Source organism: Astatotilapia calliptera, chromosome 22, assembly GCF_900246225.1.
Source record: "Astatotilapia calliptera chromosome 22, fAstCal1.2, whole genome shotgun sequence".
In the NCBI taxonomy this organism is placed as follows: domain Eukaryota; kingdom Metazoa; phylum Chordata; class Actinopteri; order Cichliformes; family Cichlidae; genus Astatotilapia; species Astatotilapia calliptera.
The window spans coordinates 23695376-23723042 of NC_039322.1; the positions used below are offsets into that span (position 1 = coordinate 23695376).

General features: G+C 41.3%; 2 protein-coding genes across 3 annotated transcripts in view; both read right to left on the reverse strand.

Moving 5' to 3' along the window:
- The window catches only part of fam49al (family with sequence similarity 49 member A, like), a 39391-nt gene extending 35107 nt beyond the window's left edge, over positions 1–4284 (reverse strand). Inside the window, exon 1 of one of the 2 annotated variants that reach the window (XM_026155870.1) lies at positions 3861–4284. The gene's annotated coding sequence lies outside the window, so the exon portion shown is untranslated. The remainder of the gene's footprint in view (positions 1–3860) is intronic. The other variant, XM_026155873.1, reaches the window with a different exon arrangement.
- An 18360-nt stretch (positions 4285–22644) lies between these two features.
- Positions 22645–26676, reverse strand: txnl4a (thioredoxin-like 4A). Its single transcript, XM_026155634.1, has 4 exons — positions 26479–26676; positions 26084–26263; positions 24753–24856; positions 22645–23157 (listed from the first exon to the last, which is right to left on the reverse strand). Exons 2-4 carry the CDS (start codon positions 26234–26236, stop codon positions 22986–22988), a joined length of 429 nt encoding a protein of 142 aa, XP_026011419.1. The 5' UTR covers positions 26237–26263; positions 26479–26676; the 3' UTR covers positions 22645–22985.
- Positions 26677–27667: the final 991 nt, after the last annotated feature.

The window sequence follows — 27667 nt, forward strand, 5'->3', positions numbered from 1 at the left end:
TTTCAGCTCTGTCTATGACACCAATCTGACCTCTGAACTCAAATGATAACAAAAGAAGACCTCAAACGCAAGCGTGAGAGCTCAAGTGACAGATGTTGAAGTGACAGATGTTGCTGTTGGACAGATGGGCAGGGAAGTCAAATAGATTAGAAGTGGTGAGATAAAGTGTGGGCTGTCACACATTTTGAGAAAGCTTGTGTGGCCACATGGGCAAACATATGAATGATGGTGTACTTTAGTAAAAGGATTGACTGAGAATGGTTGTACTTTCACGTGTTTGTTTGACATCGTAGAAGGCTATGCTTTAAAACAAAAAGCCAAAATATACTTTTAAAACACTGTTTTGCTTTCCAAAGGCACTGGTGGGGCAAGTGTTTAATTCTGGGCTTCAATTTGGGCTTCGACAAGAACCATTTCAAAGCATCATGAGAGGATGAGCAGAAAATTCACAGTGACTTGATTTAGATAGCTCTCTTAATAAACTTACATGTAGTACAATATGTATATCATGTACTTCCTTTCATACTGCATGAAGTTCAACAGAGTCCTGTAGTCAAACTGAATATGTCAACTGGTCCACTTATTGGAAGTGACAGTTTCAGAGTTTGACTGTCACTGAAACGCTAGCTGCTGCATTTTGCAGCCACAACTAATACTACACTGAAGACAACACTAATATGCACAAACTCCAACAATGCCACAAACATACAGAAGATGTCAGCCAGAAGATAGACGCAGCCAGATGTCAATGGCATTTATAAGCCCCAACATTAGCATTTTGACTGCCACCATGTTAGCTTTTCCAAAGCAGAAGTATATTCTGACAAACACAGTGACTAAACTAGGGATTTTAGTGCGAAATTTGGGTATGAATGTGTACTTCATTGCAGACCTTATCATTTGTTGGATAATTTCATTAAAAAGGCTCCAACACACATAGACAGCAGCAAGGTCCAGTTAAGCTATTTTAATTATATGCTATAGTAGCCTATGTCATAAACCTGTCAATCAGAGTGGTGAGCCTCCAGTTTCAGCCAGTACAGTTGTTATGAAGTAAAAAACTATCAACACTGCATAAAGCCTTTTTAATACTGCTCCCTTAGACGATTTATTATGAGAGCTTCTTGGTCTCTGGGAAGCTTGCTAGCTAACTAGCTAGTACTAGCATTGAGTTTACAGCTACAAATAAAACAAATATTTGTGTGAAGACACCTTACAAAATAAGAGAGTGCATGTTTGAGATGTAATCACTAACTTCCCTGACTTTCACTTGTTTTAGGCTAGGCTACTACTAGCTAACTAGCCACTATTCTGTGCAAAAATGTTTTGACGAAACACTCTTTCAGGCAGAAACTCTGTTCACACTTTACAAAAGTGAGAAGATCAGAAAACAAGACTACAATTACTCGTACTTTCCCCTTTTTCCTTCCTCCTAACCTTAAATAACCTAATCTTCTACCCCCACTCCCTTAACATGTGCTAACCAACAGACTGGAGCTGTTAAGGTTGCATGACTCCACAGTGAAATACATGACAGGAAATAATGTATGGCTGTGAACCTGAGGTTATTGCAGTGATAAGGTGAACACCAATAACTGCACATATTGTGGAGGAGAAAGGACAAAAATAGATAAGGTGATGTCTATTACGAGAACCTCCTCCGCCGTGACACCCAAGCCCCTATTCCTGTCTTCTGCCTTGTCGAGGCTAATAATCCTGACACATGGAAAACAGCCTGATGATGCCTCACCTCGCATGGACAGACGAAACAGGACAGTGTGAGACACACACACACACACACACACAGTGCTAATCCTCCGCAAGACAGCAGGAGAGAGTGATCGTGCAGCGCTGGAAGCCACCACCGCACACTGTCAACACCATTTTGCAGCGAGCATTTTGACTGGATGAGAGAGAAGGAAGTGTCAGAAAGTGGCAAGCTGATGAAGACTGATGGGAGGAGTGACTTACTGAGAGCAAGGAATTAATAAATTAAGCAATAATGAAGAAGAGAGAAGAAGACAAAGAGAAAAAGATATGGGAGAGAATGGGGGAGAGATATGGGGGAAAGTGGGGGGGGGGGGGGGAGACAAAAGAGTGACAGAGAAGGAGCGAGAGGAGAGCAGGGGGAAATGCAAACGGGCATGTTTCTATGGGCGCTCAGGAAAGATTTGGGGTGAGGGATTCTTGCATCATCGTGGCGAGCCAATGAAAAGGCTCCGTTAAAATGTTCAAAGGGAGTGTCCTAGCAACAGCGGAGTAAATACCATAGCAGCCACCATTCCACCTCAGACTGAAAAATCCTGCATGCACGCAAACACACACACACACACACACACACACACACAATTTGATTAACACATTGGTATGCTTTATATATAGATATAAATAAACTGATTCGCATTGAGCAGTTTTTGTCTAATGTTAAAGACATGTTTTAGTTAAATATATTTGTTTATGCAGTTTTACCTCAGTCACTACATGTGCTACAGTGATAAATATAATAATTGTTAATAAATACATCACATATTGTACATGTCATACTTTCAAATATGTATGCATGCACCTGTACAGTATAATAAAGTCCTACATATAGATATATTATAGAACACTGGCCACGCACACATACGCATTCATGTGTGTCATTTGTATGATTGGTATACATACATTGGTATGCAAACCAATTTATGCATGCAAACTTAAATTACAGTGAGTCATTCATTATCATAATCATAACCACATTCCTAGCGGCTGCAGCAGGCATGGATTCAGCCTCATACTTGGAATTACACACCTTTCATCTCAGTCCACTCTTACACACATGCTTTCTCTTTCTACCTTGCTTCAAATGCATCTGTCCATCCACACATCACCCCTCCCTCCCACACACACACACACACACAAAAAGAAGACCTGCAGAGTCACATGGTAGCTTCACTCTTTCTGCTCCAAATGCACACCTTTCTCATTCACCAGTTGTTTTCCTACATTTGAAAAGTCCAAACATCCTTAGCCCTCATTCATTCATCTTTCCATTCAGTTTTTTCCCCCTCCATCCATCCTTTCCTTCCCTCCTCCCTGTTATCCACTCCAGTCGCATGCACCCACCCCTTCTGATCAGCGTTGCAATTCTGAGGCTATTGTTTTTAGCAGGTCTGTTTGCAGAAATGACCGGCCTGAGCTTGAACCTCAAACACCTCATCTCGCTGCATAAAGCCAGGCGCCTTTTGTACGCGTCGACAATTAGATGATATAACGCGTGTGCGGTGAATGGATCTCAATGTGCGAGAGGCCATGCCTGGCATGCAATTTATCCACATTGTTCCCACAGTTTCAGTGTAATATACAATGCATGTGCTGCAATGGTTCTAGGTCACATATGTCCTATGACCGAGCCACCAACCTTCACAGGAAATTTGCACACATGAGCTCTCCTGATGGTTTCCAACATGCAGAGCAGATCCCTGATGGTGTGTGTGTGTGTGTGTGTGTGTGTGTAGAGATGTGTATATGACTGTGGCAGTGACTGTGGCGCTCTGGCTAAGCACTGCAGTGAAAGAGGACAAGTCCCAGTTGACCAGCCCCACATGCTCCCTTCCTCCCGCCTTACTCCACAGGGGGGTTCTGACCCAGGCTAGTCTTTCCCATCCGGTCCATCTACCCTGCTAAAACTAACCACCCAAGTCACCCACCAGCCTCACTCCAAAACCTGACCCACATGCCTCCTCCATCCTCCTTCTCCAGCCTCTCTTTAAGGTGAAGGGTGGGACTATCCGATCCCCTTCCTGTGCTGAGTGGACAGAACGTTGGTGAGAGGTGAAACGAAGGGAGAGGGGGGAAAAAAAAAGAGCTCAGCTTACCGGCTCGGCGTGCAGGAGGGAGGATGATGCCTCTGACTATGCTCTTCCTGCCTCCTCTGCTGGACCGAGGTGAAACGGAGATGGATGCAGAGAACAAAAGGGAAGGATGGGAGGGAAAAAAGAAGCAAAAACAGCCGCTGTCGGCTTGCGGGAAAATGAAGCGAGGAGAAAGAGCGCAGAGGATGCCAGAAGAGGAAGAAGAAGACAAAGTCCCCGCGCTGCTTTTCTCTCCCTCTCTCTCTCTCTCTCTTGTTTTCTGTGTGGATCCTTTATCCTCGTGAGCCAGAGGGTTGTGGATTCACCTAAACACTGAGCACACGCACTGCCTCACGCCACACAGCCCTCCCTCTTCCTCTCTCTCTCTCTCTCTCTCTCTCTCCACTATAGACAGCAGCTGCTGGTCTATGAGAAATAGAACGCTATGTCCCCCTCCCTCTGTCCTTCTCCTCCTACCTCTGTCGCTCACAAAGACCCCCACCACACTCACACTCAGCATATCCTCACAACACCCCCTCCCCCTTTGACTAACATCTCCCACTAGCCTGCTGGCAACAAGAGGAGGGGGCACTGCTGTGTGAGTGTGTGTGAGACACAGAGAGTGCAGAGTTGCATTGTGTTTGACATTGTTCTAGTGGCAGAGTGACTTATTCTGTCCGCACGGTGAGAAAATGCACCGCGATGAGCAGGGATGTGCATCGGGGGTATTTTTTGCAAACTGTGTGGGTGACTGCTGAGCATCACTCGCTGCCACGTTGCAGAAAGGGAAGGAAATTCGCATTATTTGTGGTTATGGGTAGCGGGAGCACGAGGGTGTATTTATTTACAGCTAGGCCGAAGTGTACATAAGTGTGAACAAAATGAGCTCCTATTTATGAAACTTTGAGCATCATGGGCACCTCTTTCGCTAGAACGCCTACAAAGTATGTGGTTGACTGTGTGCGTCGTCACTTTCCTCTGTGCTCTCGTCCTTCAGCAAGAATTTGGCCTGGTGAAAACTCCCAGTAGGGAACCTTACTTCGGGGTCACAGCCTGTAGGTTAAATGAGCCGTGGCTAAATTGTCACTCAGTGTGCTTGTCCTTGTGGGTGGGTGTGTGAGAGTGGAGAGAATGCCTATTATCTGGTGGTCTTGTACCCAGATCAGTGCTTGTGGCATCCCCCTTTTTTTTGTTTGTTTTATTCTGTTTTTTCTGTACAAAAATTTAAAGGCGTGATGCTGCGATGCAGAGTGAGGCTACAATGACCTGCTGCCCTCTTACAGTCAGGTTATGTGAGGAAATCTGACTTGACCAGTGGCCATTATTGATGTTCTGACCATGGCTGCAGTTAAAAGCCTCATGGGTCATATAAGGACACTTGTTCTCTGAGAATGAGAAGCTTACACTCGCATACAGAGACTTAAAAGTGCTTCATAATGAGTTTATTCACCCCTTTTGAAAGCCCACCCATCCATCCATCCATCCATCCATTTTCTTCTGCTTATCCAATTCAGGGTCACAGGGGAACTGAAGTCTATGCCAGCGAGTGGTGAAGTACACCCTGGACTGGTCATGAACATTTGGCAGCCCTTTTGAAAATCATGAAACAATTTTAAGTCCTAGTATGTACAGATGAGGACATAATTATTAGCCTCCCCATGGATTTTCCAAGACCTGTTAAACAGAACAAGTAATTTTTAACACACCTGTTCCAAACATCCTGGGGTTTTTTCACACAGAAGGAAAATAATGTCACAAATAAACTGAAACTACCGGGGTCAGAATTATTAGCTGCCCTGATGCTAACAGTCAGTTGTGCATCCTTTTAGCTGGATAACGTCCTGCAGTTGTTTGTTGTAGTTTTTAACAAGTCTCAAAATCCCAGCCCATTCGTCTTTGGTGAATATCTCAAGCTCCTCCAGATAAGATGGTCTTCTGGAATTGACCTTAGTCTTCAGTTCATCCTGCAGATTTTTAATGATTCAAGTCATGGACTTTGTGCAGGCCCATCAATAATTTTCTCTTTGGTGTTGGAAAAGCGATGTATATTATGGTTCATCATGTTGGAAGACAAAGTAATGACCCTGAACCAGTTTTGCTGCGGATTGCTTGATGTTTCCTTTGGAAATCTTCACATATCCTTCTTTCCACGAGATTCCCTTTTCAGAAACTCTGAAGCGTCCCCACAACATAATACTCCCACCACCGTGTTTCACTGTGGGGATGGTATTCTTTGGGTTGCCCGGCTTCTTTCTCCAAACATAAGCAGCACTCTGTGGCTCTGAAGTCATCTGATCAAACGACGGACTTCAAGTGTATTCCAGTATTGCATAATCATTCCCCAGGTTGTCTTTAGCATACTTCAGTCTGACTTGAAGGTGTCTCTTCTGTAAAAGTGGGGCTTTCCTTGTTCTGCAACCTCACAGTCCATTCTTGTGTAGAGTTCCAGTGATTCGCTTCTTTGAGACAACTGACTTGGTTAGGTTGTTTTTATACTGTCTTGGCAGTTGTTCTGAGGTTTTTAGGCACATCTCCAACTAGTTTTCTTTTCTGGGTCTATTAAACCTTCCAGTTCCTTTCTCTGCCAGGCGTGTTCTCCACAGCGTGGCTCTGTTTGATTTCTTGATGATATTTTCACTCCAGTTCTTGACACTTGGAAATACTTAGATAACTTTCTTATATCCATATCCTGCTTTGTAAGCATCAATTATTCTTTTTCTCAAGTCTAAACTGATTTATTTTGTTTCTGACATGATGCTTTCTCAAGTGACAGCTCAAACCCGTGCTGAAGTTTTGTACTGTGTGTAAATTGGAAGATAACCCTTGCTTTTAACTTTTAAAAGTTTTGAGCATCACAAAATTAAAGCACATCACTACACAGCAGTGGTTTGTGCTATGGCTCAATAAAAAGATCCATTTTTCAGGGGGCTAATAATATTGACGCTGTTAACTTGTTTTTGTGATGTGTAACTTATGTAGACCACTTGAACCTTGATGACAGTTTTACAATGTGTTGTTGTGTCGGTATTAAAAATAGACCTTACCTTACTGGTATTGTAGGTGACCAATGTGACAGAATTGGCAACCTTAAAAAAATGGGACTGCACGCATTGTATCTGTTACAGGTGCCCCAAGCATTGAAGAGGTTAAAGCAAACGTTGAAGCGAAACCCTAGAAATGTGAGCCAAACTTTGACTTGGCCAATCAGATGGAAGATGTCAAAATAGCATTTGACATTTGAGGTAACTATAAAAAAAAAAACTTGCCTCACTCATTTCTGGTGGAGGTCTACGCAGCACAGCTATCTGTGTGATCATTTCTTTCATCTTAAGTAGCATGCTAGCATTGTAGTAGCTAATAATACCATCTTCTAGCATAGCAAAGAGAGCAGCAAATAACAGCGCTGTCTTTCTGCACATTTTCAAACCTTTAATGTTTTGTACATTATTGATAGGAAAGGATCTTTGTGAGTCAGTCCAGTAAAGATACACCAAAGCTGTACTCCTCACACCTCTGCATGCCTAAATGTAAACCAGAGTTGAACCTCTAACAAGTACACAGGGGGTCTTCCTGTTGTGTGGTTCTGCCTGAGAAGGTCTTCTTCTTTCTTCTACTTTCACATTTGCAAATATTCTCCATCATTACTTAAACACACTCAAGAGCTGGCAGCTTGCACACCTTCTCTTTCACAATACATTCACACATTTATAACATCATATATAGTATTGCAAAGTCATACCAGATATGAAGGTTAGCAGGCCCCAAAAAATGTTGCCACCAAGCATTAGACATCTACAGAGGTTGTTTTCTGGGCTCCATCTGCTCGGTCAGTCATGACGTATAAAAGTCGTCAGTTTATGTCTGAAATTGGTTGAAAGGTTAAAATATCTATATATCTATATCTATATATGTGTGTGTGTGTGTGTGTGTGTGTGTGTGTGTGTGTGTGTGTGTGTGTGTGTGTGTGTGTGTGTGTGCATATTAGTAATCACATTAACGCTGGCTTGAGCTCAACCTAATTTCAAAAATAAAATAATTTCTGGTAAATTTTCTCTTTATTGTAGAGCTAAAATACATCTTAACAGTATACACGAGGCACTTTCAGCCCCTTCATTATTTCCCACGAGACAGCCACATTAAATAGATCTGCTGTTTGATACTGGTTTTACAATTCCCAGCTGCCTTTCCTGGTGCAGCTGTTCCATTGATCTGGGCTTGGGACCAGTAACAGAAGTACACTAGCCAGACTTTCTAGTATATTTTTTAAACAGGGCTTGAGCAGCAGTTTTTAGCAATTAGCTTCATCTTTCTATCTGACCAATTTTAGAAAAATGTTTTTGGTTTTTGGGGGGTGAGGAAATAGGTCATTTAACACTGACCTATTTCATTCAAGCAAAAAAAGGAGTCATAACTCAATGGATGAGAACAATGAACAGTGTCAGAAAGTCGTGTCTGTAAGAAACAAGAAGGGAAAAAAAGTAAAGACCTGACAAAGGATCTGAGAGATGTATCTGGTCCTTCAGTTTGTCATCTGCTCACCAAGGCCTCACCAGAAAGGTCTCAGTGGAAGAGTGGCTGTCATTTTTGTCTTGTATACTGTATTTCCATGTATGTTTGCACCCATTTCTCCTTTTTGTTCCCAAGCAAAAAATAAAGCAATGAGGTGTGTTGCAGGATTTTTGGACAATACTGTAAAAAAGACATTTATATCATCTATATATGTCTCAGTATGTGTTGCAAGATCATTTATTTGCATAAACTTTAGACAGTTTAGATGTATTGGCCCCTTAAATGATCTGAAAAGACGTGAAACATCTTTTACATCATCGTGAAACTTATTTAGTTGACTTTTCAACATGTTTTTGCTCATCGGTTTATGTGAAAATCTAAAGCGTATTGACTATGAGCATTAAAGTCTCCAGGCAGACACCCAAAGAAAGTCATGGCAGAAGTGCATATATCAGGATACACCTGTGCCACGTGTTGTCCACCACAGAGTAAAAAGCTCATCATGGACGTAGGGCTGCAGTGCTTCCTGTTAGCTGAAGAACCATTTCCATCACCATTTTTTTTCATCAGTAGTGAGCAAGTTCTTCAGCTTGACAGCACAATGCTGGTAGGAGAGTTTGTCTCCTGTGAGGCTTAAGAAAAAAGAATCAACGTCAGAGAGTCTTCATGAGTCACTCGAGCCTTCATGAGTCACTCGAGCTCATTGAGTGGGAGGTTATTATAAACCTGGTGTGAGACTTATTATGATGATGCACCTTGGTCAGTTATGATTTATTTAGTGACAGTGTCTGGTTCCCCTCCTTACTCAGGTAAATGAAATTTACTCCAATGTTAATGAGCTGTGCAGTAAATTCAATCCAGCATCGCAATAAAAGACCCAAATGCAAAAACCTAAGTATCCTCGGGAATTACACTCAAAAATGAAGCTTCAAAAATAGCATCTGTTGATGGCGGTGTGTAGCAGTGTCAGCGTGATGACACTGGTTTTTCTGAATTTTCTTCTTCCCTTATTACAACCAGCACCACCGCTTTTAATTTCTCATCTCAGAAAAGACTCTGATCATTCATTAACAGGATCTGGAAGGCTTTCAAACAGTGAAACACTCCAGTTTCACAGTTGTAACAAGCCCGACCACCACCACCCTCTGGCCTAATGACTCAAATATGCACAGGAGCAGATGTTCTCTTTGAAACCAGAGAGGATTGGAGAGTCAGTTTTGCCTGTTGTCTGTTAATAAACATTGTCTTTGATGGGAGGCTTCCTACTGATCCCTCACAACCAGCTGAACTCACCGGCTAAAAGATCAATTCAAATCTCAGCACACTGTGAAAAAGGGCTCACTCAGATCAGTGTCTTTCTGTGTGTGTGTGTGTGTGTGTGTGTGTGTGTGTGTGTGTGTGTGTGTGTGTGTGTGTGTGTGTGTGTGTGTGTGTGTGTGTGTGTGTGTGTGTGAACAGCAGAGAGTGTAGACCCCGGCTGAGACACATGATCATCACCTGATCTGCGTGCGTTGCTCCAAGAGGCAGCGGCTCTGCAGTGAAGGAGACCAAAATGAATAAATAACTCGTATCCAAGGATACCGAGGGAGGATGATGAGTAAGTCAATTTGCATAAGCTTCTGGGGAAAGTTTGCTTCCAAAGATACCTACTGTATACAGTCTCTTAGTTTGCTAAGCTGCCCAGAGGTATTTGAAGCTCTGCATCTGGTAATCACCATGTTTAACTCCTTTCAGTTCATCCGTGGAATCGAAAGCCTTCGCAGTCTGTTTTCCTACATTGATTGGAAGGCAAAAAAGGGCCTTTCCCATATGGAAAAGAAATAGAAAAAACTTATAAAAGACTTGCATCAAATGTGGCCTACTTCATATAGTGAATCATTTAAGACTTATATGATTTACTCATCAAAGTGGCCACTTTCATATATTGTTTTTGTAAGTATCCAAAACATACAAGTTTCATTTATATAATTTTTCTCGGGATCTTATATCTGTTTTCACTCTTGTTTGGTTTTCAAACAAGTTTCACACAAGACAGATACAAACTTTATAATATTTATATACATCTTTTCCATATGGGAAGACCAGTCCACGATGCACAGAGAGAGATACGGAGGTGAAATATTTATACCGTAGCATAACTGCCAACCGACACAAGGTGGAACAGCTTGGATTATTTATACAGTGTCTGATTTTTTTTTTTTAGGTCAGTCGACCTGTCTTGCTTGCCACTGCATGAATGACACAGACTGCCTGTGGTGTCTGAGTTAAGTGTCCATAAAGGCTTGCTTCATGAATTATAAGGAGATGTAAAGTGCACAACTCACATTAGGTGTAAAATGTGGGGTGATGCTTGTGGTGAGGAAATATGAGCTGAGGAGACTTTAATACAGAAATGTCACAACATGCACACATTTCACCAGAAAGGTTGAGTTGTTTAGATTCTTTTTAAGCACCTTGAGGCAACTGTTGTTGTGACTTGACACTATATAAATAAAATTGAATTGAATTGAAATGAAGGAGCCTATGAGGAGGGATCTAGCTCTAATTTGTCCTACATCTGGAACACCTCACCGTGGAGACACCCAGGAGGTATCCTAGTCAGATGCCTGAACTACCTGAACTGGCTCCTTTTGATGTGGAGGAGCAGCAGCTCCACTCTCAGCCTCTCTCAGAGGTCTGAACTCCTAATCTTATCTCAAAGGGAGAAACCAGCCATCCTACGGAAAAAGCTAATTTCTCCAAGTTGTATTGTTGACTCGTTGTTTTGGTTACTACATAGAGCTCGTGACCTCAGGTGAAGGTAGGGATGTAGATCAAGAGCTTAATTTTTATTCTCAGCTCTGAGACCAATCCAACATCCACATCACTGCAACTGTGACCCCAATCCATCTGTCCATTTCCAGCTCCTGTCTCCCTTCAGTCGTGAACGATACCACGAGATACTCAAACACCCCCACTTGAGCATTAACTCATACCTGACTCTGAGTGGGGACTCCACTTCACTAAGAACCATGATTTGGCCCCAGATTTGGAGGTCCTGATTCTCAGCTTCAAACCGCCCCAGAGGCAGCTGGAGGCCACCACCTGATGAAGCCAACAGCACCATATCATCTGCAAAAAGCAGAGATGAGATTCTGAGACCACCAAAGTGGAAGCCTTTCGTCACCTGGCTACACCCAGAAATCTTGTCCATAGACCCTATGAACAGAATAGATGTATAAGGGCAGCCCTGGCAGAGTCCAATATCCACCAGGAAAAAAGTCCGACTTTTTGTGCGGACAAAGCCCCTGGAATGGTTTTACAGGAACCAGACACCCCATACTCCCAATTCAAACCCCAAAGGACAATCCAAGGGACATAGCTGATTGCCTTGTCCAACTCAAAAAAGGGTACGGAGGAAGCCAGAGAACCCAGAGAGAACCAATGCAAACATGGGGAGAACATGCAAACTCCACACAGAAAAGCCCCGGCCAGATGGTGGAGTCAAAGTCCGGACCTTCTTGCGGTCACGGAAGGCTAATCACTGCACCACCGTGCTGCCCTACACTATTATTTTATTTAGGTTAATTTTAAACAAACAAACAAACAAACAAACAAACAAACAAACAAACAAACTAGAAAAGTAGTTAAGAGGACAGACAGACTGATGGACTGATGAATTCTGCACAACCCTTTGGTGGTAAAAGCAGTGGTTGATGCTTCCAAAGAGTAGCCTCTTTGCTACATGTGCAATGAGAAGTGATAGCTGTGCAGTGTTGGGAAATGTACTGTTTTTACCTTTTACCAAGGTGGGAGAGGCTGTTATGCTTGTAGCCAGACCTGAGATGGCTGAGATGACCGTATTATTCATATCCCTCCTCATCCCTATGGTAGAGAGGCAACACCAGGAAAAACGTTTTTTGAGAGCAGGGCTCCGTACTGTAAATTAGCTTTTGTACATGTAGCGTTTCATGTCCACTTTAAGTAGAAAAAAAATGAGTTGTTAACCCCAAAGAAGTCCCTCAGCAAGATCAATGACACAGCAATAGCAACACTAATTTAAGCCACCGTAAACTTCTGGTCATATGAGAATAGGACAGGTTTACCAACAAAGACTGTAAGTCTACTGAATTAAGGAAGGGTTTACTTTATTTCTAATCACTTGCAAGAGGAAGAAGAAACATCAGTGCTTAAATGGTAAATGGTCTGCATTTGTATAGCGCTTTTCTAGTCCATAGGACCCCAAGGCGCTTTACACTACATTCAGTCATTCACCCATTCACACACTGGCAATGGCAAGCTACATTGTAGCCACAGCTGCCCTGGGGCGCACTGACAGAGGCGAGGCTGCCGGACACAGGCGCCACCGGGCCCTCTGACCACCACCAGTAGGCAAACACGGGGTTAGTATCTTGCCCAAGGATATTTGGCATGCAGCCAGGAAGCAGTCTGGGATCAAACCACCGACCTTCTGATTAGTGGCTGACCTGCTCTGCCACCTGAGCTACAGCCACCCCCCCCCCCAAAAAAAACCCCAACTAAAATTAAATACAGCAGTTGTTTAACATGCTGTTCATTTACATTTTACATATGACAGCCTGTAATATATTGCCTTCATTTGGGGTGAGATTGAATAATTAGGTTATGTAATCATACTCAATTGTGTTGTGTGATCAGGTTCACCCAGTCAAAGGGCGCCTTATTCCTCTCATCAAAATCTGAGTCCTGGACCAGTCACGTTGCACCATACTGACATGCACCACACTGAAGCCCACACTCTCCCTCCATGACTCTCACCAGCTGAATTTTAGACTTCTGTATCGATGAGTATGTGGGCAGCTGGTGAGCTGGCATCATGCAGATACTGCTTAGAGCAGAAAATGGAAGCTTTGTGAACGTATATAATCAGCGTGGACCAACTTTTGGCTTTTAAAATGAGAGGTAAACGATGTTGTGAAGCTCTTTGCCTCTTAAAGCCTCGACCTGACGTGCAAGCCTCCCGACTCCCACATTCGTTCACCTGCCTTTCCTCACCATCATCTCTCTACAGCCTCTATCCTCTTCTTTCTCATCCTTCCTCCTCCTCTCTTGTGCCTATTTCTGTCATCTCACTTGGGGGGGGGGGGGGGGTGAAGGGGTGGTCATTGACAGAAGTTTGGTGGCTTCACCCCCCCGTCCCCAGCTATCCATCCATTCTCCTCCATCCTCCTCCCATCTCACCCTGCCGTTACAGTTGCCGTGGTCCTCCTGCCCCTGCAACACCCCCGCTAAGCTCATGCGGTTAGTACAGTCTGCCTGTGCTCTCTCCTTATAAGGGCAAAATACATTGACAAAGGCAGAGAGAAGGGGATGTACCAGCACAGGCTGGCAGATAGGGGGACAGCGGCTCAAACGGAGGAAAAGAGAGAAAAAAAGAGGCAGAGAGAGAGAGAGATGATGTAAAGGAAGAGAAGCAGAGATTAGGAAACAGTGAACAAGGAGAAGGAGTGATGAAAATGGCCAGAGAACGAGGGTGACGGCGATTGTTTGATAAGAACAGGGCTTAACCCGAAGCTTTCAGAGCTTTTGAAAGCAAACAGCAGCATTTTTAAAAGGAGGGTATAGCTGTCAATCAATTTTCAGGCTTGTGCAGGTTTTTCTGCCTTTGTCCCACTGCGCAACAGGAAAAAACATCACAGTTTAGACTCACTGAAGATGGCTAATAGCTAATAATTCCTCAGAATTAAATATTTCTATATTAGCCTGCCTTTAGATTTCTAAAAGCAGCTTCTGAAAAACCGCCAATGCAAACATTTACCCAAAGACTCCTTTAATACCTCTACGCATCAATGTGTTTCTAATGTACTAAAACAGTGGAACATTTACAGCATGCTAATATTTGCTTCACATGTGTGAATTATTACAGGAGGCGGCCCTACACATTACTGTCCACTCTTTATTCATCTTATTGTACCCTGTTACTGCAGTTTTGTGTATTGTAGTGACAATTTTGTACCTTGATATCCAAAATCAGATGCTTAAAAAAAAGGTACAAAGTAGTATTAAGCGGTGTCTGTGAATCTGTTTTATATATTTTTACTCATTTATTCCTTTAGAAATGGACTGGCAAGTGTACAGAGCTTTTCTAGTCTGATTTTCAAAGGAAATTTATTTTTTTTTAAAAGGTACATGTTTCCCAGCAAGAGTGGAATGTATATAATTGTATTTTTTCCATTAGATTTAAAGATGATGATGTAATCATCATGAGCTGGCCAGTGCTGTTGTCTGAGTATTAAGTTAGCCAAATTCTTGGTTAATCCTAACTGTCACTAGTGATGTAAATTGGATTTGCAAATTTGTAAAGCTAATAACTAACATGCATGTCTGTGGAGAACTGAGAGAGAACCCACACAGGCACAGGAAGAATTGAATCGCAGGACCTTTTGCTGTGAGGCGACGGTGAAAACCACTGTTCCACCAAGCCACCCTACCAGGAGATACCCAAATACAAAAAGAAATTTTAAACTAGAAATTGTTTTTTGGTCCTAGAATTTAAGTGTTTATACTTGAAAGAGTACACATAATTGCCTTCCAGTTCTGTATTTATCCCTAGGTGTAGCATGTACCTGTAGGGACACTTAATCCTATTTCTGAGTGCGTGACAAAACAGTCATATTGTGTGAATACGAGTCTTTAATTCCAAACTTTCATATTTTACCATAGCTCATGAAATATGTGTACCCTACAAGATAACATCCTTTCAGTGGAAGTAATTTATTATCCCCACAGGGCTACAACAGAAACTTTTATGAGCTTGTAATCAGACCCACTGTTTAGGAACTTTAACAAGTCATCAGCATTTAATAATCAACATCCCTTTCCGCCCACGTTCTTACTATGTCTGATCACTTTATTCATTTCTTGTAAATGAGGAAAAGTTATACTTGTGTGTCTAAGTAGCTGATAAAAACACTTGGACGTCAGCTATGAGTGCATGTGTATGTGTCCTCGTATATGTAACCCACTCAGATCTTACTTATCTCACCATTAGAATAAAAATCACTGGAATTTGAAGATAGTAAGAAAGAATTTACAGACTGTGTGGTGAAGTATGATAGTATGATGTTACTACCACAGGCTACAATTCGTCCACTATTTCGTTCTGTGCTAATTATCTGCTTGGCCCAGTCATGTTAACAGCTTGATTGCATGTTATATTCAGATCACATGTAACACCATGTTGTACTTTGTTCAAACTCTTTCTACCTTCGAATATAAGGCTGGTAAATACTCCAGGGTGTACCGCACATTTTACCCTTCGAGCCTAAATTGGATAAGCAGAAGATGGATGGATTTTCTGAAGCCTGAAAGGATGCATGACTGTAGCTCCCTCTAGGACTCTAGGACCCTCTAGGACAGCATGCATCAGAAGAAATCATCTGATGTCCAAACGTGTACTGTTAGAAAGAGTGAAATCATGAGTTTCACGTGTTTGCTGGTAGGTAGCATAACAGCAGCCATGACTGCAGTCACTCCCGACATGCTCATAAAAGTATGGGGACATATGCTGTGTGTCCAAAGCGAGAACACTGAGCACTTATGAACAGTGTAATTTTGTATGTAAAACATTATATTCAGACGTGTATTTTAGTTTCGTTTATTTCCTCCACAATTATGTAATCCTTTTTATGGGACAGTGAAAAATAAATTTCTTTTCACATAATCCACCCTGAGATGTTCACAAAAATAAATAAAAATTAGAAAGCTACATTAACCCCTACAACATCACTAATTCCTGACACCTCTCAAAGCTCCTCCCTTGCTGCCACAAACATTTTACAGGCTGAGCAGTGACACCTGAGCACAGCTTAATGTGTAAAATCACTGGATTGCTTCTTGCTTGTCAAATCCTGCTGCACACATTACCCACGAGCCACTTCTTAAAATGGGGGGAAATTGAGTTTTTCTACTCTTGTACTTGTGCAAGTGCGTTGGGGCGTTTGTGCACGAGTACCAGCACGTGCATTGGTTTTGTTGGTTCAGCTGGGGCATTTCACAACATCACACTTCCCATGTAGCAGGAGGCCTGGTCTTCCTGTGAGAACTGTGCAGGTGCTAATTGGCTCTGAAGCTTCTGAATGGAAGTGGCTGCCATGAATGGAGTGAGTGCATTAAGCCCGGGGTGATGGGGGGTTCAGCATGTGTACAGTACATCAGGTGTGTTAGCATTGCGACAGACTGCATAAACACACCTCCTCTCCCGTACACACTGGTATCTGTTTCACTTGAGTTAAGTAAACCGTCCCGCATGGAGGGATGGCACCCCCTTGGGAATGATGCAGAAAAAGAGATGCAAATCCATTTAGTCACAGGTCCCTAAGTGGAGGAAAAGGCAGACAAGAGGAGGGGGAAGGAATTAAACCAACACAACAGTCAGCTGCTAAGTGTGTCAGCGTTTATGAACTGAGGCGGGCGAGGAGCTGGCTGATGGCGTAAGGTTTGTGTTTCTTTAGGGTTATAATCAGTATGACTGATCGCCGCTTGCTAATCTATTGCAACCTGTGGGCAATGGTTCATTCACTCTGAGTAATTCCCCAATGGGGCCAAAACTCAAACCCACCCTAAAGCCCACACAAATAAGTCGATCTTAGAAGAGGAGAAAATATCAGATGAATAAACAGTATCTTGATTCAGAGTTTGGAGATAAGCCAGTGCTCATCATCTCTTCTCTCAGAAAATCTAACAGTCCTATCTCTCCATCAGGTCTCTGAATTGATATTTCCCTTGAAGAAATTAGAGAACTAAAGCTATCGAGGAGGAGATGAGACTTGATAACTCTCCCTGCTGTGTCAGTTATGTAAAAAGAGCCCGTGATATAACCCAAGAGGAGAGGTGGAGATCGGGGAGAGAGTGAACTGAAGGACAAGCAAGAACGAGGTCGCGGGTTTGCAGTGATGGAGGCTTGATGACGGGATGATTATGTACAGATATATAAACACAGACTGCGAGTGGCAGCAGCAGCACAGTCACAAAATATTTGTAATTATATATATATATATATATATATATATATATATATATATATATATATATATATATATTAGGGGTGCAACAATACTCGTATTGGTATTGAACCGTTCGATACAGTGCTTTCGGTTCGGTACGCATATGTATCGAACAATACAAAATTTTTAATTTATTTTATCAACTTTTCTTCTGACGATACTGTCTGTGTTGAGCGCTCAGTGGATCTGCGTTCGACTACTCCGCCTAGGCTGCACTGTCAAGCGCAGATCCACTGAGCGATAGAAGTTAAGCTCGTTGCAACATGGCAAATTGAACCTCCCCCACCCTCATTCAGATCTGGCTTTTGGAACTATTTTGGTTTTCATGTGATGTATGACCCTGAAGGTAAGCGCGTCATGGACAAAAGTAAAACAGTATGTTGGATGTGCCACGCAATGCTCAATTACATTGGCGGGAACTAGTGTGTTAGCGCAGTTAGCTTGTTAAGGTGTTGACGCCGCCCAGCCCCACGCACGGGGCGATCCGCGGTAACTCGTTAACAGAGATTTGCGGCGTCATGGCGTTAATGTCATTTTAACGAGATTAACGCTGACAGCACTAGTGGGAACACAACGAATATGACTGCACATTTACGCCAACATCATCCTAGTGCAAAGACAAGTGGAAGCAGACAAAAACAACAAGCATGCATGCTACAAACTTTACCCGAGTCATTTAGACAGCCGTTAGCACATGATTCTCCTTATGGGGACCTGATATGTTTAATATGCTGCTGAGAATATAGCCCAGAAGAAGCGTATAGTATAGCTTTTATTTTGGAAAGAGCCATTTCTCTGCAATAAACTCTCTTTTCCAAAGATGAGTGATTTCTTGAGCAGATAGATTTATTTAATTGTTTAAAATTTTGTTGTTTCAGCAACATTAAATTTAAAAACTGTACTTTTGAGTTAAAATATATATTTATAATTTTAATAAATGACAAATTAAAAAGGCATGAACATTTTTTTGTATCGAAAAAATATCAAACTGTGACACCAAAGTATCGAACCAAACCGTGAATTTTGTGTATCGTTGCACCCCTAAAAAATATATATATATGTATATATATATATATTAGTTTTAAATAACTTTATTTGACATACCATGGATGGATATCTTCCATGTGTCTTAATAACCATAAACAAAAAGTGTATGGCTAATTAACATTCCATACATGTATTGATTTGGTCTGCAACGACATTTGGGTTGGTGGCATATGTCAAAACACATACATGAATAACAGGAACCAGTATACTGGGTCTACAATGTCCACTTTAAGATTCAATGGTTTTAATGTTACAGCTATAGGATTAAATTCACATCTTTTCAAATGCAATCTGGATTTATTGTATTTCCTTCTTGTTTGACCTGATTAAATCATTCCAGTTAAAGCTAATAAAAAAAATTAAGGGGTTCACAACCTTGTGGAAAGTAGAAAATCAAATAATACTTCTACCATTTTCTACCTTTTACTGGTTTATAAGTGTGTGCATTTTATAACACTCTATTTAAGCTAAGCTAAGCTCTAGTTAAGCTAAGATGTTACCTAAAATGCTAGCTTGTTGATAACATATTTTAGCTTTTCTTATTTGTTTTTGTTTGTTGTGGGTGGGGGTGGGGGTGGGGGACAAAACAAAAACTAATTTTTGTAATTTGCCAATCTCATCTGTTTAAAATTCTTCTGAACTGTTTGCCGCTAGCCTGTCTCATTAGCTAGCTTGGCTCTTTACCTAGCAGCATAGTAGAGGTGTTGATTTTGATTTTAGATTACATTAGATAGATTAGATAAAACTTTATTAATCCCTATGCTGGGTTCCTCTGGGAAATTCAGTGATTTTAAGGTTATGTACAATTTTTTGAGTTATTGTATGGTGAAAACAAAACTGCCATAACTGTAAGTGTGCACAGCAAACATAGCTAACGTGACATAATACAACAGATAATTCAAAAGTAAAACAAAATTCACTTTAAATTTATAGAGAAAGAATCTAATTTAGGCTTGTAAAATCTAATGAGTCTGAATCTGGTTGAAAAGGCCATGTTGACTCATTCTGTGGACCAAATTGTTAAAAGATCTTTGTTTAGCTTTAGGGGTCAGCAGTGCTTTACCCAGGATGACAGTTGATGCTAACTTTGAGAGCAGTGGCTCAGATCGTCATGTGGCACACATTTGGGTTAGGCTGTGACAAAACTGTCACCGGGTAAGAGAAATGGGTAAATACAATATTTGTGTATGAGTGTGCATCTGAATCAGTGCCAACAGGGGAAGCTGCAGGGCTAGGGGGATGGGGTGTCCCAGAAATTGGCAATTGCCCCCCTCCTCTCCATCCACATGGTTAGTGTCAGACGAGAAAGGGAGCAGAGAAAGGGATGGAGAGATGCCAGCGTGTCTTCCCCCTTGGCACCCAGATGATCCTCGTGGTCTGCTGCATGCTGCACCCTTCTTTGTGCAGATCCACTTTAAACACTATCAGCTGAAAACAGATCCTGGATTAATGCAGCTTTAGTGCGTGCACGTTCCCTGTATAGTGCATAAGAGCAACGACTCCACTACATGTGTGCGTCTAGACTGGAGTTTCCCTCCACTTTCCCCGGAGGCTGAGCTGATTAACAGTTACAGGGAACAACACAACGCATGATAATGTGAATTATAATGGACCGATGGAGTTGGCCTTTGGCCCCGTGCTCCATATGAGGACAGTGGCACAGTAATGGTGTGCGCGCCCTGCAGGGACAGGCCAGACAAAGACAAAGCCATGCCAGGCTAATCTAAGTGGAAAGAACATGCAAGGCCTTAAGGGTGTGTGTATAGATTCCCAACATGGTCTATAAACACAGACTAGTATGAGGATATTAGTTTATTTTGAACTGCAAATATTCTCAGGCCTGCCACTGTACACAAATTAAGGCAGTGAGGTTACTTCTTGGCTTTAGCTTTCATAATGTTAAGCTTAAAAAATCAACAGCAGCTTTAAAAACACTGCATTTTTCTGTTTCCTGAAAAACAGATATTTCACATGTTATGTCAGTGTGGTCAGAGTGTTTGGTTTTGGCAGCAGCCAAAGCAGTTATTGGCCCTTTTCGGTCCTCACTCATCTCCTTTCAGTGGCCAGCTGTCTACTCTCTGTGCCCAACACACTGGGCAGAAATATACAGTGCAGTGAACTGGAAGCGAACACACACCCTGATTGTGAGATTAAAGGTGAAGAGGTCAGGCTGTTTTCTCTGGATTGTTCTTTGTGTCTCCGGTCCAAACACGCTCACGTAAAACGAAACAGACGGAGAGAGACGGAGTTTGTCTCCTTTCACCTCGTCTGTCACTCGGCAAATTGGACTCCCGTTTGGTGTGCGGTGTCCAACCGGAAGGAGCTGTAAAACATGGAGCTGACAGCTGAAGGATACTAATGAGATTCTCTTATTCTCAAACTCCTCACCGCTCTCTTTCCCCCCTTTTCTTTAAATGCTGCATAGAGATTAAAACCAAAGACTGTGGAAGATTCAAACCCTGGTTTCATTTTCTTACCCTTGATGTTTCGGGAGTTTGCAACTATGAAGACCTATAAGTGTTGTTGTTTTTCTAACAGAAGTATTATCCATCTAAGCTTTAATTGTGTTAAAATGTATATACTTTGGTTTAAAATGTAAATGCAGAGATATAACAGTAACCAGGACTCCTCTGAGGGTTATTTTTCCATCCCAGACACTTCACACTCTGTCCAGAACTTATGTGAATTTCTCCCGTCTGGCAGGCGCTAAAGAGCTCCGAAACAGGCTGACACAAGAAATGCTTCTTCCCACAGGACATCACACTCATAAACAGTTCAGTGTGTGAACATGTCCCAGGGTTATTATAGTTTCGTCTCTTTGTTTTTTTTATTACGTCAAACCAACTTTTCTACAGATGTGAAGCAAAATGGAAAAAATGTGATCAAACTGACAGAAACTACAGCGATTTCCTGTATATTGTAATCTTTCTAGCTCGTGTAAGCAATAGTGTTTATTTTTTATTTATGTATTTTTACATGTGGCTTGATAATTTGATTTATCCTGTTTAGTGTTTGTAAAATGTGCATAATTTAGTTTTTATCCTTGTGACGTGTACACACGGAGCACTTGTTTGCCGTGCTGCTGTCTGGTAATATTTTAGTTAAGTAGTTAAATTTTAATCATTTAAACTGTGAAAGTGAGCAAAAAGTCTTATCTTTTATTTAAGTTTGTATGCCTGGATGTTGGCCCCATTCGTTTGAGTTATGATTATTTCAAATGATCTATTTCAGTAATAAGAGGAATACTTAGTGAAATTCTGTATTGTGCTAAAAAATTAATCTCTTATTTGCCTTATTGTTGTTATAAATACTAATAACAAGAAAGATTAAAGACAAGTCGGATTTTTGTAAATGATGAATGAAAGTGAAGCACAGCAGATGAAGGACTATGTTAACACATCCATCTGACAGCAGTAGAATTAGCTGCAGGTGCTGAGTGGAAGCTCCTGTTCCTGTGTGAGGACAAAGCGGTCCCAGAGCTTGCATTTAAACCCTTATCCCTTAAACGAGGCACTACTGCAGCTCCAAGTGGGCATCCACACGGAGTTACACTAGTTACTGAATGGGAGGGTGCCGGGACAATTGGAATTAGGTCATTGTGACAGCACACTTGACCAATGTTCAGCAGTAAGGCTGGAACCTGTAACGTTATAATGATGCAGTCTTCTTCCAAATAGCTCTGGCTCCATCTAGTGGAGACATCAGGGAATTGTATTTTAGGTCTATAGGTTGGATCTTCAGCTCAGCTTATCTGTCAAACACTGTGTTAAAATTGAAAATCTGCACTTTATATTTTAATTGTTTGAATTAAAATAGTTAGATATTCAACTATTTACTTATGTGTTTATTGCCTGTGGACCCAACTAGGTCAGGAAATACTGAGATTAGATTTCAACATGAGGACACAGAAAAACGTAGTTTTTTTGTCTGTGAAGGTTCTCAGTCATCCAGGTCATCGTAGTGTAAGGAGCTTGGAAAGAAAAGCTCCAAGCTCCTTAGGCATTTTTTAAATTCCTGTTCTCCGTCTAGCGTGGTCATCAGAGCTAAAACTCTAATTAGACAAAATCTAACTCAAAGCCATTCAACAAGCTATCAACACATTACTTAGAAGCTCATTTGTCTCTACCCATCTTGCAGCCACTGTGTGGCTGTGGTCCTCCTTACAGGAAGAAAAAAAACATAAAATAAATAAACTTTACCAGCCACAGAAACTTTACTCAGGAAAAAAATCTCAGTAAAAATCCAGGTTTATTACAACTTTTAAATATATGGGCCGTGTACACTGTGTGTGATCTGTTCAGTTCATTTCACACAAGAAAATTTTAAAAAAGCACAATAATCAGTTCATTAAGGAACCGAGTTAAACTGATACCCACACACAAAAACCCCAAATGGCACAAAGTAACAAATACACAACCAATAACAACAATATCGTCCTCTTTCACTGGCAAAAAGAAAATACTGGAAAAGAAAATCCTCGACTTCTGAAATTTGTAGTCTCTGTCCAAAACAGCAGGGATGGAAAAAAAAGAGAACTCCAACAAAAAGGAGAAGAGAAGTAAAAGAAGAATCAATATCTGTATTTTGTAGAGTAATCCTTGGGAGACACTACCAGACCTCGGCCTTTTCTTGCTCCTCGATACACAGTTTCAATAATGTCTATCATCTCCTGCTTGTCCTCCATTGTCCAGTTGATCTTGTTGTTGTTACCGGTGCCCAAATCAATCATGATGTGTTTGTTCCTGAAAATGGGATGAAATGAAGTTTGATGTCAAGTTCCTTTAAATCACATTTAAATACTAAAAACTGGGTTTCTATCTGTGTTCTAATGTGGAAAACAGATTAAAACTAAAAATTGAAGTTGTTGTTTTTTTTCCTTTTGAAATTTCAGTGACATAATGTGAATTATTACGAGTGTTCTTCTTTTAATTTTTATAATTATGGTCTTCAGTCAAAAACAAATAACTGTCCATCTGTCTAGTTTGATACAGCCAATCACAATCATGAGGAAGACTGCTGATAGATGATGCTCCTGATGATGATCAGAGCATAAACTATAGGAATACAACCAGCTGGCAGCCAGGTGAGTCGACTTGCCTTCAGCTTTTGACAAAGGCTACGTCCACACGTACACGGGTATTTTTGAAAACGGAGATTTTCCGTTTTCATTTTAAAAAATAATCCCGTCCACACATAAAGGCAGAAATGAAGGAAAACGCTGCTATGAACATGCCAAAGCAACAGGTGGCGATATATTCCTGACCGTGTAGAAATGTTGGCCAATCAGAAGTCTAGAAGCCTCGGTGGGAAAAAGTAAACAAAGCTGGGGCATAGAAGCAGAACCGAGTCGTATGTGTGGAGGGACAGTAACTGTGTGTATATGTAAGCATTTAAACACTGCAGAGAGTACAATTACCAGTAACAGTATTGTAGAAATTCATTTCACCGAAACAATAACGTGGCGCACAGTGTGACGTCAAAAAAGGCGCACACCTTTGACGCTGCGTTTTCTCCGTTTTTCTCGTCCACACGTAAATGCAAAAACTGAGTTTTCAAAAATATCCACCCTGGCTGGAATTTTAAAAAATCTCCGATTTCAGTGACCGAAAACGGCGTTTACGTGTGGACGAAAGGTGCAAACGCATAGAAAAATCTGCGTCTTCAAAAATACCCGGGTACGTGTGGACGTAGCCAAAGACTCATTCAAACTGATGGCAACATGCTGGCAACCTGTCTGCATTTACAAATTAGACAGCACGTATTTACAAACATACGGCAATCTCTCAGAGTGTGACTGCTCATTCAAGTCGAACAGCAACTGTTTGCATAAAGGTTGCCTCCCATCAGGTACCTTGTCGCCTTACAATCAAAAAGTGATTGCTTGTTCTGCGGGGACAGCTGCGTTAAGATAAGCGTGTCCAGTGTTTCGGTTAAGTTTTCTCGGGACCGTCATGCATGAGATGTGTCCTCTTGTTCAAAGTATTCCCAGAGTATGTTAACTTCTTTATTAAAATATCAGTATCTGGTGTTTTCCCCCACGCACCCTCATACCTTTCTAGTAGAGTCTTCTGGTCTGTTTATTTAATGTGTTGTGAGGTTGATGTGAAGCAGAGTCCAGGAGAGCACAGCTGAGCACTTTTAGTGTTGAAAGAAGTGGATTGTACACTTCATTTATGTAAGGATAATGACTGCACTCACTTATCAAGAAAAAAAGATTTTGCAGTTTTGTTAATCTGATTAGCTTTAATAATTAATAACCTGAGTGCCTTTCAGCAATGCCAGTCTACTAAATAACAACAACAGTGACAGAATGCAGAGCTGGCACTGACAGCCTCACCTGAAGAAGAACATGACAGTGCAGGGGTCGTACAACTCGTACATCTTGTTGAAATCTGGTACTTCCGTGATGTCCACCAGGTAAATGACTGCAAAATTCTTAACCTGTCAAGGCACAGATATAAAAACCATGAGTTCAGAAAAACAAAGTAAATACAGACACACACCAAAAAAAAAAAATGAAGAAAAGTGTTGCTCTTATGGGTAGCAAGGTTACATCTGGAAAATCATCAACAAATTGCTACCTCAGAGCCAAATCCTCTAGCAAAAGCCTTGGTTGTACAATCAGCAATAATCTTCCATGACCAGTCAATGTAGTACGGAGCCTCCGGGCCCCTTTAAGAGGCATTAAAAAGTCTCAAAGAAAAAAAAATCTGGGTGGGTTTAAATAAATAAATAAATACTAAACAGGGGCGCCGGTTTAGCTCTGTTGGTAAGCAGGCCTGTGGCCAGATAGCAGCAGGCCTGGGTTCCAGTCTGACCTGTGGCCCTTTGCTGCATGTCCACTTTCCTGTCTAGCGATCTGTCTCTATCCATTAAAGGCTAAAAGGCCAAAAAAACCAAAACAAAACTAAATTTAATCTATGGGAGAATTCAGTAATATTGAATCAAACTGCACTGACACTGCAGTTATCATAGCGAAAATGTAGCTAAGTGCACTTTTTTCCCCTCTTCTTGACTTGTTGTATCCATAACACTGCTCTCAAGGAGTGACCCAGAAACATGGGTGAAGTTGGCTCTCTGAACTGAGTAATTAATAAAGTCACACTGTCTTTTATGGCTACTTTTCCCTCCGGGTTTTGAGTTTACAAGTGAAAGAATAAAAACTGTTGCCACACTGACTAACATATATCAGCAAATTACTGGAGGTAACTTGCTGAAACTCAAAGACTTGGGAAAAACCTGAACCATGAAAACAAACAAAATTACCAAAACAAAGACGACTCAGGAGAGGGAGGGGGGGGAAGTGCCAGCATTACATTTGTATAAATTATAGGCTCTACAAAATTTCACCTCTTAAGTTGAAATTAACAGTAAGAGAAAGACTTGCATTTAGAATGATTATTTGCAGGATAGAAAAATCACTACATCCCAGAATAAGACCCCACCAAAGATGCTGAGCATATATTTTCAATTTGTAAGTTTTTATGTCTTATTTAAATGTTACAATAAATGGTAAAATAGTCCACGTATTGACCTTAAAGTATATTAAATTTTATCAGCTTAACACTCAGGTAATATTACATTAAACCCCCACAAATAGCGCCCTCTACAGGAGTTCAGATAAGAAACATAAGCTAGCAAACAGTGGCCTTTTTAAACTACTCAGACCTTTTCCGCGATGCTGTAAAGAACTTCGTCCATCTTCATACATGTCGGGTCCCAATCGTGTCCGAAACGGATAACCAGGACTCGGTCCTCCTCAGACAGGATGGCTTGGTCGACCTGCCAGCCGTTGTGGAGATGTGGTAGCATGTACGACATGTTGATCCAAAGTTGTTGATTCCTAAGCTGCAAATAAATACGTTTCATTACAACAGTAGCAAATGTGTAATATATTATAAATTACATCCAATAAAACCTCTGCGTTTGTTCGTGTTAGTCATAACAGGCAGTAAGCCTGCTGCTAACGGGGCAGTCTGGGTTGAGGTTAGCAAGGAAAAATCTGGAAGGAGAAATAGTGAGCCCTGCATGAAAAGAAGTGAATAAAATTCGGAAACACTTACCTAAAAATGTAAATAAATCCGTGTTATTGGGCCACGTATGTGGTAAAAACGCAATTCGCAACTCTAAGAAAGAGAAACTTTGTTGAATAATACAGCCGCTGTGTACTTTGTCGCAGAAGGTTCGCTTCTAGGCGCGTGGCGTCATCAATTCAGCGCCAGACGTGTTTACGTCACGTCCGTGTGTACGTTTTAGTCAGATGCTGCCAGATTTTAAGTTTTTCCTTAGTGAATTATACTGTAAGACGTCCTGACCCTATAGTTTAGACCCTATACTTTAGGTAACCTCTGATTTTCATTTATGAGACTTCCAAAATCAGATTTCAGGAAATCTTTCCTTTCCAGCTGCAACATGGAAGAATTTTCTTAATATTAACTGGAAGCAGGGGCATTTCCGGGATTCTTTTTTTAATGGGGTGGCACAGGGGGTTGGTGGGGTGTGGGAGTCATAGGAATTCAGAAAATCCAATCCGAGACAACTTGTCACTTGTTTCTACGTCTTTCTTTTCAGGTAATTTTAGGGTTTCCACACCTGCCAAACCTCGATGTAGCCAAAGTCACCCATCTACAATTTAGACAACAGCAAATACAGCCACATTTTTACTGCCTTTGTTAAGTTTAAAAAAAAAAAAGAAGAAGAATAATATAACATGAGTTTTAATTAGTTGTCAAAAATACAGAGAGCTACTTTTTATTTTTGTTTAGAGTACCTTTCAGAGCCTGTACTTTTTTTAAAAACTTTTGAGTAAGGACATTGAATGAGTATGTTAATATTTACTAGAGCATTTTTAAATACAACTATCTGTATTTCTACTTAAGTAATGAATGTGTGTGAAGAAGAGGAGCAAACAAATTTCAGATAAGTCAGAGCCACCCCACTCCTATAGCCCCGCCCCATCTGGAAGAACTTTTGGTCTTTACCAGTGATTGTAGAAGACAGGTTTATACTGTGGTTGCAGTGAAAAACATTACACAGTTACAGGTCCCTGCACAAAAGTACTTTCAGACAAATAAGGTTCAGATGAGCTTCATTTAAGGTGATTTACCCAGTGAAACATTTCTATAAAGGTTTGAGAATGACATAGTACTGTGGGCTAATTACTGAAACTTGTTCCCATCTATTTTGGTCTTATCTTGATATCTTGATGCATGCTCAATCATCCGGGTAAGTAAATCCCAAAGGCTGATTCTG

What these genes read in the sequence shown, in the direction of transcription:
- txnl4a (XM_026155634.1), bottom strand. Translation starts at nt 26,236, where the DNA reads ATGTCGTACATGCTACCACATCTCCACAACGGCTGGCAGGTCGACCAA. An exon ending in TTTACAGCATCGCGGAAAAG is followed by an intron (nt 24,857 to 26,083) that starts GTCTGAGTAGTT and finishes GTGCCTTGACAG; the next exon opens with GTTAAGAATTTTGCAGTCAT. An exon ending in ACTGTCATGTTCTTCTTCAG is followed by an intron (nt 23,158 to 24,752) that starts GTGAGGCTGTCA and finishes TCCCATTTTCAG; the next exon opens with GAACAAACACATCATGATTG.